This window comes from Sturnus vulgaris, chromosome 13 (genome assembly GCF_052056855.1).
Source record: "Sturnus vulgaris isolate bStuVul1 chromosome 13, bStuVul1.hap1, whole genome shotgun sequence".
NCBI classification, from domain to species: domain Eukaryota; kingdom Metazoa; phylum Chordata; class Aves; order Passeriformes; family Sturnidae; genus Sturnus; species Sturnus vulgaris.
The window spans coordinates 15315265-15332959 of record NC_142255.1 but is presented as its reverse complement, the minus strand read 5'-3'; the positions used below and the strand labels follow the sequence as shown (position 1 = coordinate 15332959).

General features: G+C 41.4%; 1 protein-coding gene across 3 annotated transcripts in view; it reads right to left on the bottom strand.

Annotated features, from left to right (window-relative positions):
• MCTP2 (multiple C2 and transmembrane domain containing 2) overlaps positions 1-17695 on the bottom strand; it is a 117583-nt gene that overhangs the window by 61857 nt on the left and 38031 nt on the right. For 2 of the 3 annotated variants that reach the window (XM_014874605.2, XM_088172643.1), the window contains exons 10-13: positions 9720-9884; positions 8245-8375; positions 1622-1808; positions 792-885 (exon numbers count right to left, since the gene is read on the bottom strand). In XM_014874605.2, coding sequence (XP_014730091.2) covers positions 792-885; positions 1622-1808; positions 8245-8375; positions 9720-9884 — 577 coding nt within the window. Of the gene's footprint in view, positions 1-791; positions 886-1621; positions 1809-8244; positions 8376-9719; positions 9885-17695 lie in introns of those variants that run through there. The other variant, XM_014874609.2, reaches the window with a different exon arrangement.

Genomic DNA, 17695 nt, shown 5'->3' with positions numbered 1-17695 from the left:
GTGCCTGTGAATTATGAGCTGCTGTGAGATAGAGAGGGGAATTAAAAGGTCTCCAGAATCCTGGAGAAGATGATAATAAAAATAATAATATCCAGGCAGTCGCTACAGAGAAGTATCAACCTCCTAGACTTTCCCCAGAGGTACAATATAAAGCTGTGGTTTTAAAAGGTGTAAGTGTCCACTGCTGTCAGGACCAAGCACAACCTGAGGAACAGCTCAGTGGAAAATCCATACTTTTCATGGACTAAGAGCACCAAAAAGGTCATCCCAAACTGAAGCCTCAAATAAGCTCTAAGAGAAAGCATCACACTCGCAGCCCCATTGCTGACAAGCTTTCTCTTTCAGGTGACAGCCTGCAGCATCACCCAAACCCACACACCCAGCACCACATCAGACACCCCAAAATCTTTCAGTCTTGCTCCAAACTCACAAGACACCTGATAGAAGATGGAGAGGCTTTGCTTTGCAGGTGCTTTGCAGGCACCACTGCTTTGTGTCAACTCTTACTTTACATACTCCTGATGGAAAAAGCACTTAGCATGATGTGCTGTTGTAAAGTTATCTGTCAGATTGCTCAGGTCTAATGGGAAATTAAGATCTCCATCCACTGGACCTTCCCACATACTTTAGGCAGTCAAAGCCATTTGGTGTGTCAGTTCCCTGAGGCAGGTTTCAGTGCTGGAGAGATGATGGGATGATTTACTTTTCCTCTATCAACTGACAGTACTGCACAAAGTCTATAATTTGCAATATATTATAGCATCATATGCTGCAAAATAGAAATAAAATACCTGAAAAGTCTGCTGCCATCAGGTCCACTGCCTTTAAAACTTTGACTTGTAAGAAGCCAATGTCCTTTATGTCCCGAAATGAATTCTTTATACACTGCAAGAAGAAAAGCACAAAGATGTATTTTGCTTGTAATTCAGTAAGAAACAGAGACTATTTGACCACCAAATAACTTATCACAGAATCAGTTAGGTTGGAAATAACCTCTAAGATCATCAAGTTGAACAATTAACCAGCACTGCCATGCCCATCACTAAACCATACCCCCAAATGCTACATCTACCTGTCTTTTAAATATTCCAGCACTGATGACTCAACCACTTCCCTGGGCAGCCTGTTCCAATGTTGAAAACCCTTTTGGTGAAGAAATGTTTCCTAATATCCAGTGTAAACCTCCCCTGGCACAACTTGAGATACATTTATTCCTTCCTAACTAGCTTTTGAGGATGTGGAAGCCACAAAGTTTTATCTCTCAACATTTGAAACTCCAGAAAATAACCTCCCCAAAGGAGGGAATAAAGTTAAGTATATTATTATCTCTTCATGATATTCAGTGTGTCATTCCCCATGATAATCTCCTAATACAATTCAAATTTGCAAAGAACATTAGTTTAAAACTCAACAAATACAAACAGCCAAATTGCTTGGGTCTGTCTGCCCTGCCAATATCCCTGTCATTCAAAATACAACTACTCCATTTAATAGGTTTCTTTGGTAGGGGGCATGTTATTATGACTGAAGAAGTTTTTTTCTGCAATTTTGACTATTTCAAAAGAAAAAAAAAAAAAGAAAAAAAATGGAAAAAAAAAAAAAAAAAGACAGACAAACTCACATAACGCTGAGAAATCTGCTGTCGTTCATTGGGGTCTCCCAAAGGACAGACACACAGATCAGAGATGGACACTCCTGTACATGGGGCAACAGCAATCAGCATCAGCAGGGACCCTGGATGTTTTTCCAGAGGCAGCTCCAAGCAGTTGGTCTGCTTTGCTGGCAGGGCAGTAATGTCAACGTGGCATCTGGAACAACATTGCCAAGGAAAAGGAGATGGTAAAAAAAAAAATAAAGCAACATTTATATTGATTTCAGCAATAAGCAGGCACCAAAACTTACTGTTTCTTCAGGATAGAAAGAGTGCAAAAAAAAATCATCCCAAAATCAAACACGGGAAACCAATCAGGCAGATTCTATTGCAATTACTGTAAGATTTTGCTTTCTGGTCTGTCTACTGGTAAGGAGAGGTAAAAGGTTTGGGCTGCAAGTACAGAAGGAAAACTTAACTCTGGCCTGCCTCACTTCCCCTCTAAAATCCCCCAGTGTTTTGCGATGGATTTGAAACACAATTTTATTTCACCTGGGGGAAAAGGGGCAAATGTAAAATTTAAAACATTAGCCTAAAATAGATTCGTTTCTTTAAAGTCACATACTCCATTTTATGCTACATTATACTGTATGCCCCAATCTCTTTTACAAGCCTTACTAGAGCTACATTTTCAGTGTACTGTTATATTTCCCAAAGGGAAGGATTGTCTTAAAAGTCCCCCCCACCCACTCCTTGCACTTAATATGTATCATTATCCTCATACTTCCCCAAAAAATAAAAATAAAGAGGATAAAAGAGAAACATTCATAAAGAGACAACAATAAAATATGGGTATGGGCTAAAGCAGAGGGATCACCAGGCAGCCAGTAACACATGAAGGGAGTGGTTAAATGCAACAAAAAGTCTAATCACTTGGCTTAGCTAAATGTCTTCTATTTAGAAGTCCAGTAAATGGAGTGGAACTTTCTTGAACCTCTGTGGGGCTTGGCTTGTAAGAACAGGTTGAACAAAAGTTACAGATGAAAAGAGGGTAAAAAGCAAAAAATAAATAAAGAAAGGAGAAGGTTTGCTGCCACACTACAAGAGGAGGAACATTCCTCAAAGGGACGGGCAGTGGATGATGGAGAGTGAGGGGTTTTGCTTCACTTAATGCCTGCCGACAAGTTTTTATTTAAACTAAACTTGTTAAGGTGTTGTCTTAATAGGCTAAAATTCCACAGGGTTCCCCCAGGTGGGTTTCTTCTGGGTAAATGGTGCATGTAGTGCTCCTGATTGATCCCATTCCAGTAGTAGAGCTGGAGCAGTTTATGCCCATCTGCTATAAATTGCATGCTTTCCGCTTCTTAACAGCCTATTTTCTGTGAATGCTAAAGGGGGTGAAAAAAAAAAAAGAAAAAAAGAGAAAAATCTCAAAACGTTTCAGCCTGAGAACCCAAGAAACCATGCTATGAAGTAAAAGCCAATGCTCTGATGAGTTTCTAAGTTGTCCAGTACCTCCATGTACTAAAACACAACTCCTTAAGCCTCCTCTGACCACAATCAACAGGAATGACTTTGCCTTAAGTGTGCTCTTTTCTCTCCACTGCTCTGGAAGTACAACAGGTCTCAAGTTTACTCTTATTAACTGCTTTCAAGAGCTTTGAAAGAGAAGGAAAATAAACCAGGCAGAGTACCAAGACGGCTCGGCACGTAGGCTGCCTCTCAACACCATTTCCAAGTGTGAGAGGTTGCATTTAAAGCTCATTGCTACGCCTAGACTCTTCAGAAAAATATGTCAGGAAAAGTTACAGCAGGAAGGAAAACAAAACAACAAAGAGAGCAAAAAAAGACCTTATTTCTTTCTGAGAAAAAGCCCTTATCACTTTCCATACTGGAGGTCAACATCACCTTGGCTGCATTAACACCAGTGTGTCTCAGGCTGCAGCAGTTCCAGTGATACTTTGGGTATCAGCACAAAAGGGGGGGATGTATCCTTATCTTGGAGTTTAGTATTTTGTTGTTGGTTTTAGGTGGGTGTTTTTGTTTTTTTTCTTTCCTAGATGCAGAAACTGAAGGAAGGAGAGGGGAAACTCAAGGTCACCCAGCTGGTCTGTGGTTCAGCTGGCAACAGAGGCCATGTCTCCCACATCAGCATTTCATACACCACCCACTCAACACAGGCCACAACTGGGAAAAGCTGCAGTTGCTTTTTATGTTTAAAATTTTCCATGGAGTAAGACAGAAAACACAACTTGTTCAGATAACAGTGCATCTCCCACCAATAGACAACCTCAAACTCCATCATATGTCAAAGTTAAATATAATTCTATCTTGTTTGGGCAATTTGGAATTGTTTCTCTTCCTAAAAGAACTGGATTCTCATAAGGTCAAAGAAAGGATGGAGCATAAGGGTGTGGGGGGTTGGAGGGATGCACATGTTGAGGGGAAAACAGCAGGAGGTGGAGTGTAAGTATTTCTTCCTCAAATCATGTCAGATTTCTGTGCAAACTAACTTTCCTTAAAACATCTGTGTTCACTCAAGGTATGCCTGTATTTTCTTGTGAAGAGCTGAAAAAAAATCCCACATTTGCACTGGCAAAAGACTTAAGAAAAAACAAAAAAAAGACAATCTGTCTCATTTAGGTTATACAACATAATTGATCACACTGCAATAGAGAATGCAGCTTCGTAAAATAATTAGACATTCAATTTACTATATAAATTCAGCAATTTCCACACTAACACTTATACACTATTAAAATGAGTCTAATGATTTCCAAACTACTTCCCTCATTCTCTTGAAATGGAAAGTCTTCCTTTCCTTCTTTCTCAGCTTTCTATCTGCAAGATCTAATTACAGATAATTATTTCACAGGGAAGTGGTAACAGACTATTGTGATAAGCACAGAATCAAACTAATGGAGGTAATCCACTTTTGTTTAAAAGTTGCCTGCTCTGAATGCAAAGGGCAAAACTCTCAGAACATTTGTATTTTAGGTGATACAAATGATCTCTTGAGTTAAATTCTTGACAGTAATCCCATTTTAGCATGGAACAGCTCTGCTTGTTGTCATCTTTCACTATGTTACATATTAAATTCAGACAGAATTTTTCACACAAGTGGCTACACGTACAATCTATAGAGACTGTAGTTCTGTAAGTTAAGAATGCATTGTGCATTCAAGTGTATCACTTTTATTTCTTTTAACCACAATTAATTAAATGCTTTCCTTCCTCCTCTCAATCAGTATTGAGGTCTACACCTCTATATTAGCCTCTAGTCCTGTACAGCTTTTCATTTAAGACTGTTCTTCTGTCTTAAAGCCCTCACCCGTAGCTTCTTTCTCCCCTGTTTTTTATTCATTTAGCAGAGAAATACTTGAGAACAGTACACAGAAAATTTGGGATTAAAATATTTATCAGGGAATCATATGCTAAAATTTCATTAAAATATGCTGAGGTTAGCTTCTTGCTAGCCATGTTGTTGTATTTTATTTTCCCATTCATAGTTAATCAAATTATGACAGGTATCTTTAAATATATAAATATATATTTATATAAATACATATTAAAAAAATCTATACACAACAGTGCCACTTTACCCCCTGCAGACTTCTTGAAAGCTGTTCACAAAAGAAATCAGAATCATCAGAGAGTACAGAAAGATGTATCTATGATTAATGCTTGAAATTTCAAATGCCACAGGTGTCAGGGAAACAATTAATAAGGTCTCATTATGACTTATTCAATGGACAAATTTTGCTTTTTCTGATTCATCCTACAGCCTGGTGAGATTTAAGTGAAGGTTTTGGTTGCAGTCATAATGGAGATTTTATTGCTCCATCCCAACAGCACAGCCTTTAAAACATGGGTTGTTTCTTATTGCAAAGACAGCTTCCTGGAGGCATTCATCATAAAGATATTGGATGCACTCCAGTCTCAGAGCTCATGGTCTTAAGTTTAGCAATTTTTGTAAAATCTCTTTCTTGAGGTAAATATGTGAAAGAAAACCTTCCAACGTTCTGCAGCATCTCTTTTTCCAGAACATATCCCCTAATGCAGAAACACTCTCTAACAACCTGGCATAAACAATTTAACTCTGCCTGGACAAATTCTGCACACGTTAACACCTTTGTTTATTCATATACATTAACATTGTCTCCTGTTTATAGCATGCCTCTTATCCCAAAGGACACAAAAAGCACTCCATAAACGTTACTAACAGTCCTGTGCAGACTAAATAGAGATTATTTCATCCAGCACCAAAATGCAGCCAGCCCTCAGTGTCAGAGCCTGCAGCTGAACCACTCAAGGCTGAGGGATTTTAAGTGAGGAAGAGAAATTGGACCCAGCTGAAACTCTAAGGAGACTGCAGGTAGGCTGAATGTAATAATTTAGCTCGTGATGTGCACTGACAGTGAGGGTTTGTTTTGCGATAGAAGGGTGACATGAAATGTTTCCTCACTAATTCAGAAGCAGACAAACACCCCAGGTGTTTGTGTTCAGTACCAGAGGTCCAAGGCATTCCTTATTCTACATGCTCCATGCTCTCCACAGACACTTCAGGTCCTATTTCAAGAACAATATTTTACCTTGAAAACAAATTATGCCTGGGAGAAGAACCACATTAAGGCATCCATACTATCTGAAACCCTGAGTCTAAAGGAATTAACAGGAGTCTCTGTGCCACAAAAGTTCTGCAGTCAGGATTATCAGATTTTGACTCCACTGTGAGCACCTCCAGCTTCAGTTAAATATTAAAAACATGCATGTATTGAAAGGTTTAATCAACACAGTTGGAGGTTGAACAGGCTGGAAGAGACTATAATGAATTCTAACTCTATTCATAAATTGACCACAAAATTATTAAGTCAGATCCAGAAAATTTTGCTTTTTCCTTAAAGCCATGCAAATTATTTGAGGGCAGTTGGCTGCACTGCTGTGTGTAATGACCGAATATAACCCACAAACATTTTACTAAAGAATATTTCTTACAATGATGTTGTGAAATCCAGAAATCTCAAAACTCAACTTGGAAATCATGGAGACAATAAACATGGCACCTCATAATGCTGTTTTTCCAAGAGAATCCTTTTCCAGATTAGACTGCATTTGAACCCTTCATAAAATATTATTTATAGGGTGTCAAAAAGTTTCTACACTGTAAAAACAATACCTGTTATTATGCACTTGGTGTTTATTCGTTCTTGCTCTTCAAAAATTAATGTATTTTTCCCTGTTTTGATGCTACAGCCAATTTGTTGTGCTTAAGACAACAAAAGAAAAAGATCTTTTTCTCCACATATACATCAAAAATACATTTAAACACAGAATCATGGAATTGTTTGGGTTGGAAGGGATCTTAAAAATCATCTTGTTCCAACCCCCCCCGCCACAGGCAGGGACACCTTCCAGTAGACCAGGCTGCTCAGGGTCCCAGCCAGCCTGGCACTGAGCAATTCCAGGGATTTATCCTGAAAGATTTACTTTAAGGTAAATCTACCACGCAGACCTCACCAGTGAACAGAATAAGCATTTCACTGATACCTTTTGCAACACTAAACAGCACCCGCCAGAAACCAGTAGGGAAAAAAAAAACAGTAGGGAAAAAGCCCAAGAAAAAATTAAAAAGGGGAAAAACCTAAGGAAGAATTGCTCCAGCATCAGAGACTGACTTGAGGCAAGCTGCAAACACTGCTTTATTTCTTAACTCTAAACAGAATATCAGAAGTAATGGAAGTAACTGTGAGAATGGAAGGAACAGATTCATCTTCAGCCACTTCTCCATGTGATGAGCAACAGCACTCAGCCAGAAAGAATTTCCTGCTCTGCAAAACCACAAACATTTTTAGAGCCAAAGGGCATTGTTCTTCTCTGTGAATAGTCTCAAACTATTTGAATGCCTAAAGTAAGAGAATGTTCTTGTGAGTTACTGTTATTTAGTCAGCACATTGTGAAACCCTGGCCAGGTGAGAGCAGCAAACAACTGCAGGCAGGGTCCCGACCCTCAGGAAATTCAGAGTTGTGGCAATAATGCTGCAGCAGATGAGCATGGACAGACCAAAGAGGGTGTCCAGAAAAGCGAGTGGTTCCTGGTGCTGCTGCATGTACCCAACAGCACAGATGTCGCCTGGAGAGATGGTGAAAGCCAAAGCAAGGAAGAGAACTAAGAAAACAACGCTGTACAGATTCAGATAGAGTGGAATGGAATTAAAGAATCTTAGGAGAACACAATATCAAAGTACAAACAGAAAAAAAGGGACACCATTCTCAAAAGGAGCACAAAATCCCCGGACTGGCACCAGCAGAGCATATAAAGATGTGGAGCAATAACACCACAAAAATATAGAAAATTCCCGCCCCTTGATGCCACTGAGCTCCCTCAGTACTTCGGGTTTTAGAGGCAGCTTGGGCATCTCTGCATTCAGATTTTGGCTAATCAATTACCTATTAATAGGTTTTATTAAATATAAGTATAACCTGGACATGACTGGAATAAGGACAGAAAAATACATTATGATGCTGGTAATGAAAACAAATTGATCCATTAAAAAAAAAAAAAGAAAAAGAGTCAAAATCACTTCTTTATTTTTTGTACTTACCCCATTCTCCCCCCCACCCCAGAAATAAAATCTAATTCAAACCAAACTTACGTTCCCAAAAGCTCCTCATGCTTTTTGTTATCCCTTCTCCACACCTCAATGTCCAACATATCCTTCCTGTCAGAGAAGTAGTGAAAATCAAACTGTTCCCTCCACTGAGGATTTGCACTCTTACACAGTGTCTAGAAAACATGCAGTTATAATATTTACTTTTCTTAAACAGTAGTTATTTTCACAGTAAATCAAAAATAAAAAAAAATAAAGCAAGTCTACAGAACAAGGCTGGATGTTAGAGCATCAAGTACTAATGTCATTCCAACCAAAGCTCCCCAGCCCATCACATATAGTCTCATCTTCCTAAATATTCTATTTCCTCCCTCTCAATAAAATAAATATACAGTTGTTATCTGAATGAATGGCTGGGAAAATTCCAAAATGTAAGGTAGACCCCACCAGCTCCACTGCCAATGGACTGTGGTCATCATCCACCATCACTCACTGGAAGAAATCAGGATAATCCTTTTGAGGACAATCACCTGGAAACAGGTTTGAATGAATTAAGGAACCCAGAGCAGTATTTTTTCACCCTCTTTCTTAAGCAAAGCTCAGCCTTGCAGATTCACATCTATCTCTTTAGCCATTAAAGAGACACATTAAAAGGGATTGTAATGGGAATAACATCTATTTATTCTGAAGTAACTAAACCATTTGTTATTTTTCAAAACTACTTTTCTAAATAGAAAACATATCATGACCTTGGTTTGAGGTCTGATGTGAGGGACAGAGTGCAGGTTTCAGATGCGCCTACATCCAAATGTTATGTTCTGTGAACTTGCTCTGTACATTTTGTACAGGAGGAGGTTTGTTTTCTCCTCCTCTGCACTTCCAGTTCATGACATGCAGAGCTCTTGCTCCCTCAAAAGAGTATTATTTTAATTATAGCCTTTCTTATTAGACTTTCCAGATGAAATGTGTATCCTTGGGAACCCCATTCATTTCTTAGATTCTTATATAACTGAACTGTATACAGATAAACACAGCCTAGAAGAATAAAAATTAATATCAGAACCATGGAACATTTTATCTGTTTTGGGGGAAGGTTCTGTAATATACAACATATTTTTCAAAAAATGTACTTTAAAAGAGTAATAATTCCCTTGCACTGGAAACCATTTCAGGTCTACTTTTCCAGCAGATCTAACATTGCAACTTCTGTATTGGCAGAGAACAAAACACATGTGTGATGCATGTAGCTTTATTTCATTTCATTTCATATTAATGTCAAACATCCATCAACATGATGAGTATGTTAAATGCACAAAAAAGTGATAACACACAATATTCCTAACTTGCTCTTTCTCTACTGGCATCAAAACAGGGTGAAACGTTAATGCTTCTGGTCTGGTCTCCTGGTGTTGGACTCACTTATCTAAAAGAATAGTTCCATCTGAGGTAGCAACACCAGTAAAAGAAGCACCAAGCACCTCACTGACTTCAGACAACTTAAGGAAATCCTTAATACTTACCTTGCTCTTGTATCTTTGATCTCCCAGTTTGAGGAGAATAAAGATCTCTGCCAAGCCCCCTCTGGGCATGTTCTTCCCCTCCAAGAGGGTGATGGTGACCAGCCCGTTCCACAGCTGGTTCTTGCGCAGAGACTCCGAGAGCCGCATGTTCCGCGTGAAACTCGACTGCAAAGCAAGGCAGCAACACGAGATGTTTCAAGACCCAAACACATTTTCATGCTCACCTTAACTGTGCTGTGAAAGCACAGCCGGAGTGAGAGAGACACCATGCTTCCCTAAGGGTAAGCAGGCAGTGGAAGGCAGTAGGATGCTATGGATTTTCTTCCCGACTACAGTCCCTGTGAAGGGATGGTGCTCAATGTCACAGCAAAATCAGCAGGGTTTGCTTAAAGCACCACAGAAGTCGCCTTCAGCTACCCTGGCTGAGCTCTGGCAAGAGCAGACCTCGAGCACTGAGAGCAATCTGGTACCTTGGCTCAGGGAAAGGCACGGCAGAGCGATGGGGAACAGAGCAGGGGAGAAACTAAAGTAAACTCTTAAAACGTCTCCAGCTACATCCACAAAACGTGTCTGTCCTTTCTGGGGAGGCAGCCCAGGATCATAAAGCCCAGAGCCAGGTGAAAGGCTGAGCATCTTCCACCTCCTCCATCACTCAGCCACTCGCCTTAGCTCTTTGCCCGCTGCCTTTGCTGCTCCTGCTTCCAGAAACTGAGCCCACGAATCAAAAATACTGATGCCTGCTGAAAAAACACTGACACCACCAGGCTCTTTATCTGGAGTTATGGTTACCTGGTAGCCACATTTGTTACCTCCACAGCTTCATCTTGCGCAGCACGGCTGCGCTAACAGTTTGCTAACTGGCAATATTTTATTGGACAGAGGATGATTAAATAGGCCTTTATTTGGGGGGGAGTGAGCTGGAAACATTAAAACTCAAGGCTACACTCTTCTTCCCGCAGTAAAAATCCTGCCATATTTTATTCTCCTGAAGCAACTTTTAACTCGCCACACTTTGGAGCTTCAATCATGTCATGTACAGGTGGGAGCAAGACGGAGGAGAAGATTTCACAAGTCACTTTAAAACAGGACGTGTTAGCTTTAAAAGCAAGTAAGAAATGTTGTTGCTAAATAAAACTATTGCAAAAGCACCTGATGTCTGAAGATTACTTTTTATGGATCAATTACCCGGCAACAAAATTCTTAAATCATAGGTGGTGAACTCACAAATTTTTTACTTGCTTTTTACTGGTTAAAATACCGAATTCTGAATCCCACAAGCATATTAATATACTTCTATTTAAACACCCCGTTTGGCTTTCCTGGCGCAATGGGTAAAAATTCCTACCTTTAAAAAGAAAACGAGATTTTGATTCATAAATCCAGCTGCAATGTAATTTCTTTTCTCTTTTTTTTTTAAAAAAGTTTGTCTTTTGGGCCAAAAAGCTAAAGCATGACTGTTCCCATGGACATACTTCAAAGTCCCAGCAGATATACTCCTCCCTAAACACTGCAACTATTTCAAAATCCTTTTTATAAAAAAGGGAGTAATGTCCACAAGGGATCAAAGGGCATTCTAGTCTGGCAATCGCCTTAGAAAAATGGCAGTGCTTCCATGAAATATGCCCTAAAATAATTTTGCAGCTTGGTATGTCCTAATTTCGAATTGGATGTTTATCTTGGAAAGGCTTCTATCTAACTTGTCCATAAAACAGCTCCACTTAGCTCTATGAGCCCTGTGAAAATGGAATCCAAAGCTGGCTATTAAGGGGGCCTGGAGATTGCTTCCATATGGCGTAACAGCATGGGAGTGGAGGGCTAAGGCCTACAGCAGGCGCTGCTTGGCTTGAGCTCCCCATCTATCCATGGACACTCATTGCATTACACCATAACATCTGGATTATTGCTTGTAATGTCCCTGGGAAATATCCACTTCCCATCAAAGCCTTTATCTATCTCGCTTGTACTTTGAACATTTTAGTATTTAACATAGTCATGTTTGATGTGATGTACTCGCTGCTTTAGGAGCAAGGATTTTCCCTCCCCCCCTCCTGCTCCTTCCTTGGAGGAAGAAGAGGTATTTGATGTTAGTTCACAAAAAAAAAATAAATAAAAAAAATTAAAAAACAGATGAAGTTTATTATCCACGTTACAATTTCTTTTAAAAACAAAGCATCCAGCTCTCTTCAAAGCTTCCAGGCTGAACACAAAAGACAGTTGTTATCACTCAGTTTTCAAATCAAACTTGGATTCTTTTCTTTTTTTCATCCAGGCCAATATTTTAGGGAGTCACTCAGTGCTGGGGACCTTCCTACCCCAGCTCTACAGCACACATAACCCCACCCTCGTAGCTGCTGACTTGACAGTTCAAAGGACTGTTGGGAGGTACCCAAACCATCCTGGATCCCACACAGCCCCAGGAAAATTCAGCACCTGCACTCAGTATTATTGGAACACATTGCAATGCACCAACCCTGACCTCCCAAAACAGGTGGCCCCAAGCAAAGAGCCTCTTGCTCCCCCCTCTCTGGCTGTGCAGCTGCAGAAGTGCTCTGTGCTCCTCTCAGAACAGGGCTGTGCTGGTCACCAGCTCACAGGACCTGCATGAGATCCAGCATCACTTGAGAGCATCCCACTGCAGAGTGGAGCCAAGAGGTTTGCAACTGGTTCAGGGCAGGGTGCTGACCTGCAGCAGCTCCACACAGGCTCCCCCAGCTCCCACAGCCCAGCCCTGCCACTGGCACAGGGCTCTCTCCACACTGAGCATGGGAAGGCTGCTTGCCTTACAGCCCTGCAAGGCACAGCACATGAGGAATGCTTTGGATTTCCTGGACATGCCCAGGTCGCCCCCACAGAGCCTGCTCAGCAGGTCTGGCACATTTCCTGTGCCTCGTAGCACCAAAGAGCCCCTCTGTACTTGCTCTGTGGCCACCTCTCCAGCCTCCCCAGGTATTTGGCAGGCTGTTCCTCTGACCACCCTGATGGAAATCCCAGTGAAACAGGCAGTGTCTCAGATTCCACTCTCAGTTTCTGGAAGGAAGCACGTCTGGGGAAAATCAGATGTGTGGTAGACCCACAGACCCAGGCCTTCAATGAGTCAACTTTAGTGCTGCCTAGGGAAGTCTGCTCTATGGAAAAAGCCTCCCAGGTGACAAGAAAATGATATTGCCTTATTTATTTTAGACGTCTTACCTCCTCTCTGATACCCCACACCTACTCATTTCAAACTGATTTACACAGAGCTAATTGATTAAACTTCACAGCCTCCCTCTGAGTTGGCAAAACTACTGCAGAGCAGAGCACAGCCATTAGTCCAACAGAGTTACTCGAGCAAAACAAGCACTGAAAAAAACACCCCAAACACTCTCCCTTGCCTCCAGCCACCACCACCCTAACCTGCCTTCACAACCAGAAAATCCAAAGCCCTGGTCCATGCTGGCCAGAGAATGAGGACATAACTGCTTAATCAGTGACAATTTTGAAGTGTTTATCTATTCAGTTCTTCCTTTTGCTGTTACCTCCCAGGCTACTGATGCTGCCACACTTCAGGTACTGCAGCTCCTCCCCTGCTGAACCTGAGCCCTTTTCCAGCTGGGCTCCCACACTGGATGCCAGCTCCCTCCAGCCTCCCCTGCTCTATTTTCCTGTAAGCTCTCTGCTCACACTCTGGCTACATCCCAGACCCACGGAAAGGTGCTGAGGTACAGAAAAGTTGGCTGAAGCTGGGATCAGGCTACAGGGCTGGAAATTAAGAAACACATGATTTATTATGGAAGCTGGCACATGTCCCAAGCACAAGGCATTGGACAAGCTTGCTTATTCCTTCCCCTCATCATGTCTGAAATCAAGGTAGCCTTGAGACCAGAATTTGAGGGTTGTCTCTAGACAGAGCTCTGATTTTGGCTGGGCTCTGTGTGCAAATAAGCAGTAACACCATAAAGGTCACCTTTATGAGCAATTCATTGCTGTAAAATGGATAAAAACTGGAACTAAAGACATCCCTTGAACAAGCCAGCCAGAAAAAAAAAGCAGACAATAAGCACAAAAATATCCAGAGATCCTTATTCCTTAAAACAAACTAGATGTTTTTTTAAGTCTAAGAACCCATGTCCACTGCAGATTTTGGGACTGTAACTCATCAGATAAGTAATGAGCAATCTCTGAAGCAAAAGTATGGCCTGGTCATAGAGCAGGACCCTGCCATAAAAGGACCAGAGGATGGTGGTTCTCCAAACTGCTTAGAAGGGACATGTGCCCAAAAAACATCCCACAGTTCTGAACAGAAAAATTAAAAATCAGTGCTCACATCACCACTATCAAAATCTTGTTCCTGGTTTCAAAATTAATATAAAAGTTTCTCACATCAACTTTCAATTTTTTATCACATTCTGGTTCTGGTTTAAAAGAGAAGGATGAGCAGGTGGGCTATATTCTGCCTTCACAGAGTCAAATACAGGAGCTGAACAAGAATGACAGAGCTTTGGAGGGGAAAGAACCGGCTCATTGACCCAGCTTCACAAAATCCTTTAGGAGCTCCAGTCTCCCTGATAACTCCATTTGTCTGTAATGTCCCTCTATGGGCACCCAGCAAATCCCCTCTGGTGCATCAGGGCTGCTTTCAGATCTGTCTCTTTTCCTGACACACACATACATGCCCCAAGTTCAAACTTGTTTTTGAAGCAATAAAGAGATGCAGAAAAATTGTACATTTAAATGACACGGCGAGGTGGCCAAGTGTGAAGTGAGCCCATCTCTGCCATCTTTCATTTAAAAGGATGAGACAGGACAACAGAAAGCCTGCTGCAATCCCTGTGAAGAGGTCAACGTCAAAACTGGGCCACGTAATTTGCCATTTGAGAAAACAACAACACACAAATAGGAGGACTCTTAGGACCTCTCCTCATTAGGCAGAGAAACCATTTCTGCAGAGGCAGATTCCCCTTAGGAAAGAGGAGAGGGCAGGGGGAAAGGCAAGTGAACCAACACGAGATTGGCACCACGAGGAGTGACCCTGTGGCGAGCGAGTCCCCGCAGAGCTCTGCTGCCCACGGGGGACTGGGGAGAGAGCCAAACACAATGAGGCAGACAAAAATGAAACCTAACAGCCCACACAGGAAAACAAAAAAAAAAAAAGGAAGGAGAGTGAGGGATTTTCCCCTGAGATGAGATGCTTGAGGAACCCTTGGGTCCGCTCAGCCTTTCAGCCAATTTATTCAATCAGCTTAGGCGATCAAGGTGGCAATTCCGTCGCTTTTGTTTCAGGACTGAACTGCTGCAGGTCAATCCACCCCAAGCAGACCTGCTTATCTGCCTCCTGGATGTTCAACACTTAAAGGTTACTCAGCTGTACAAATGCTGGAAATAGCGTGCAGGGCACTCAGGGTGAGACTCAAGCCACCCGGGACAAACAAGAGTACTGAGCATCAGCATGCTGGGCTCCAGCAGAGAGCTACCAACTCCCTCTGTGCCCCAGAAAGGAAAGCAGAACACAGGGGAGAGCTTGTCAATACACAGATATGAGTGAATAGATTAATGCTGCCTAATAGCATCCTCTTCCCTTTGTAATGCCACACTCCACGAGGAAAAGAAGAAAGCCACACTCTTGAAAACGGCTCCCACCGAGGACAATGCTGTTCTCAGCTCCCATGAAAAATGAGGGATCTAAATGTGCTGCCCATGTCTTGGAAATCCACCCAAATATGCAACGATTCCCTTCCAGCAGCAGTGAAAAATATATACTGTGTAATAATCAAGAGATACCTAAATCATGCAGTTCAACAGCTCTTGCTCCAAAATGATTTAAAAGACCTTACTGAGTTGCTGGAATTCTTCCTGCATACTCCCTGTAATCACCATGAGGCTACTGGAGCTGGACTGGAGATCTTGTGCTGACACAGTTGTTGCTGTTGCCTGAAATGCAGCTCTTTCTTCAAAAAGCAAGTGAGCTCAGAGAACACACATGAAGAGAGTACAGTATCCACAACAGCCCACATGAGCCCTGCTGCCAGTCTGACACGGAGCTGCAACAGGTATCCATGCCATCAACATTTGGGGTAAATTTGGGAAGTCAGCAAGAATCCCGTGATTAATGTGAAAAGACTCATTTAGGACACTGATGTGCCAAATCTGCATTAAGACAACACAAAATGGTCAAATTAGAGGATAATCAGATTTCTTTCATGTAGGCAATACAGATTAAAAAACAGCTGTGAAAGTTATATTCATTTTGTCCATCCTTAAAATAAGTCATTTTCCCTGTATTTATAGAAGAGGAAAAGCTAAATATTACAATAGGGGTCAGCTGCAGTTCAGCACATTAAAAAAAAAAATCCTAGGAAAACTATTTCAAATAGAAAACTTTTATTTGCCTAAACCTGGAGAGAGAAAATTTAGATGTCTCAGTTCAGCTGCTCAAATGGAAAGTATACTGTGTTTTCCTCCTGCAAAACCCTACCAGAGTCAGCTCAGGAGCCAAAAAACAGACAAGCTTGTGGATCCATTACACAGCTCTCTCCATTTCCTCTGCCCTCCTTATTCCTGTATCTTTATCTCGTCCAGCAACATTGTTTTCTACCCCATCATACTCTCTGGCTATTCTTCCATAACCTCTTGTGCCTTCCCTAGACACCTATATTCCCCATGCACACAATTTTTCTTCCTAGGCTTTATGTTCTGCCACAAACTGCTAGTACTGCTTCCACAGAGCAGAGTTTCCTAACTAAAGATGGTTATTGATGTACAGTACTAGTGTTTTAGTGCAGTAGCAGAATCAATAAACCAGGAAATACTGCTTTGTCAGATTTTTTCGGGCGCATGCTGGGAAATATTTTTTACTGCCTTTGGATGGTCACAGAGGTTTTCTTTAGAGATCACACTGGAGCATGAACTGTGTCTTCCCTAGGAAGAGCTGAAGCTCTCCTACCCTCTAGTGACTGGAACAGAACAGAGCACAGGGTTGAAGCTTTTTTCCTTTTAAACAATACTTTTATGTCTCCTAAATCAGCACCACGCTTCAGCATCTCATAATTTTATCCTGAAAGGTGTTAAGGCACAAGACAGAGTCTTGAGAGCCGAAAGGCTGACAGCTAAAGGTCCAAAAGCGTGTATGTAAAAAAATTATACAAAATGCAATGAGATATTATGTAAAAAACAAAAAGAAAAACCAAACAAAAAACACCTAAGGAAACGGAAAAAAAAAACACCCCAAAACTTCCAGTAACAGCAGCCAAGACAGAATTTTGGCTATTCTGAAGAAAAAGAACCTGAGTTTAAAAACCTGCCTCCCTTTCCCACGTACCAAAGCCAACCAGTATCCAGAGACAGCTGTGTGACAAAGATGGGGATCAAGCAACACGGACCAAGCCAGGGCACAGTAATTTCCAGAGTTTTAGTTAAAAACCAAAGTGATGAGCTGTTCAGTTATTCCATCACTGTCTATCATGTGGCATTCAGGGATCCCTGGCAGCTCTCTGCTCCAAGCACTGCAATATCTCTGCAATCAGGGCTCCAAAGGCTGTACTTTGCACTTCTTCTATTGACAAAAACATTCTTGCTGGCACAGTACCTGAGATGGTTGGCTCCTCTACACAGCACACCACGGTTGTAATGAATAAAACAAGAGGAGGTTAATGATTCAATTTATTTAGGCACAAACCGATAGTTACAGAGGGAAAATATCATGAGAACACACATCTTAAGAGCCAAATTCTGCTTTTCAGAGATTGAGACTGTACAGCTCTCAAGCTGAGTACTGGGGCTTGCAGTGTCTGTATCATTGTTATTTACTCAATAGCAAATTAAAGCTTTATAGAACACATAAAAAGCCACAGTCTGTTTCCTGAACAAGTTAAAATCTAATGCAGAAATGATACAGGAATATAAAAGTAATGGAAGCCTGCAGAGATCCTACAGGAGACCAAGGGAAGCATGTTACATGGACATGTGGCAACACAAAAATCTTGGAAATCCTGCTACAATGG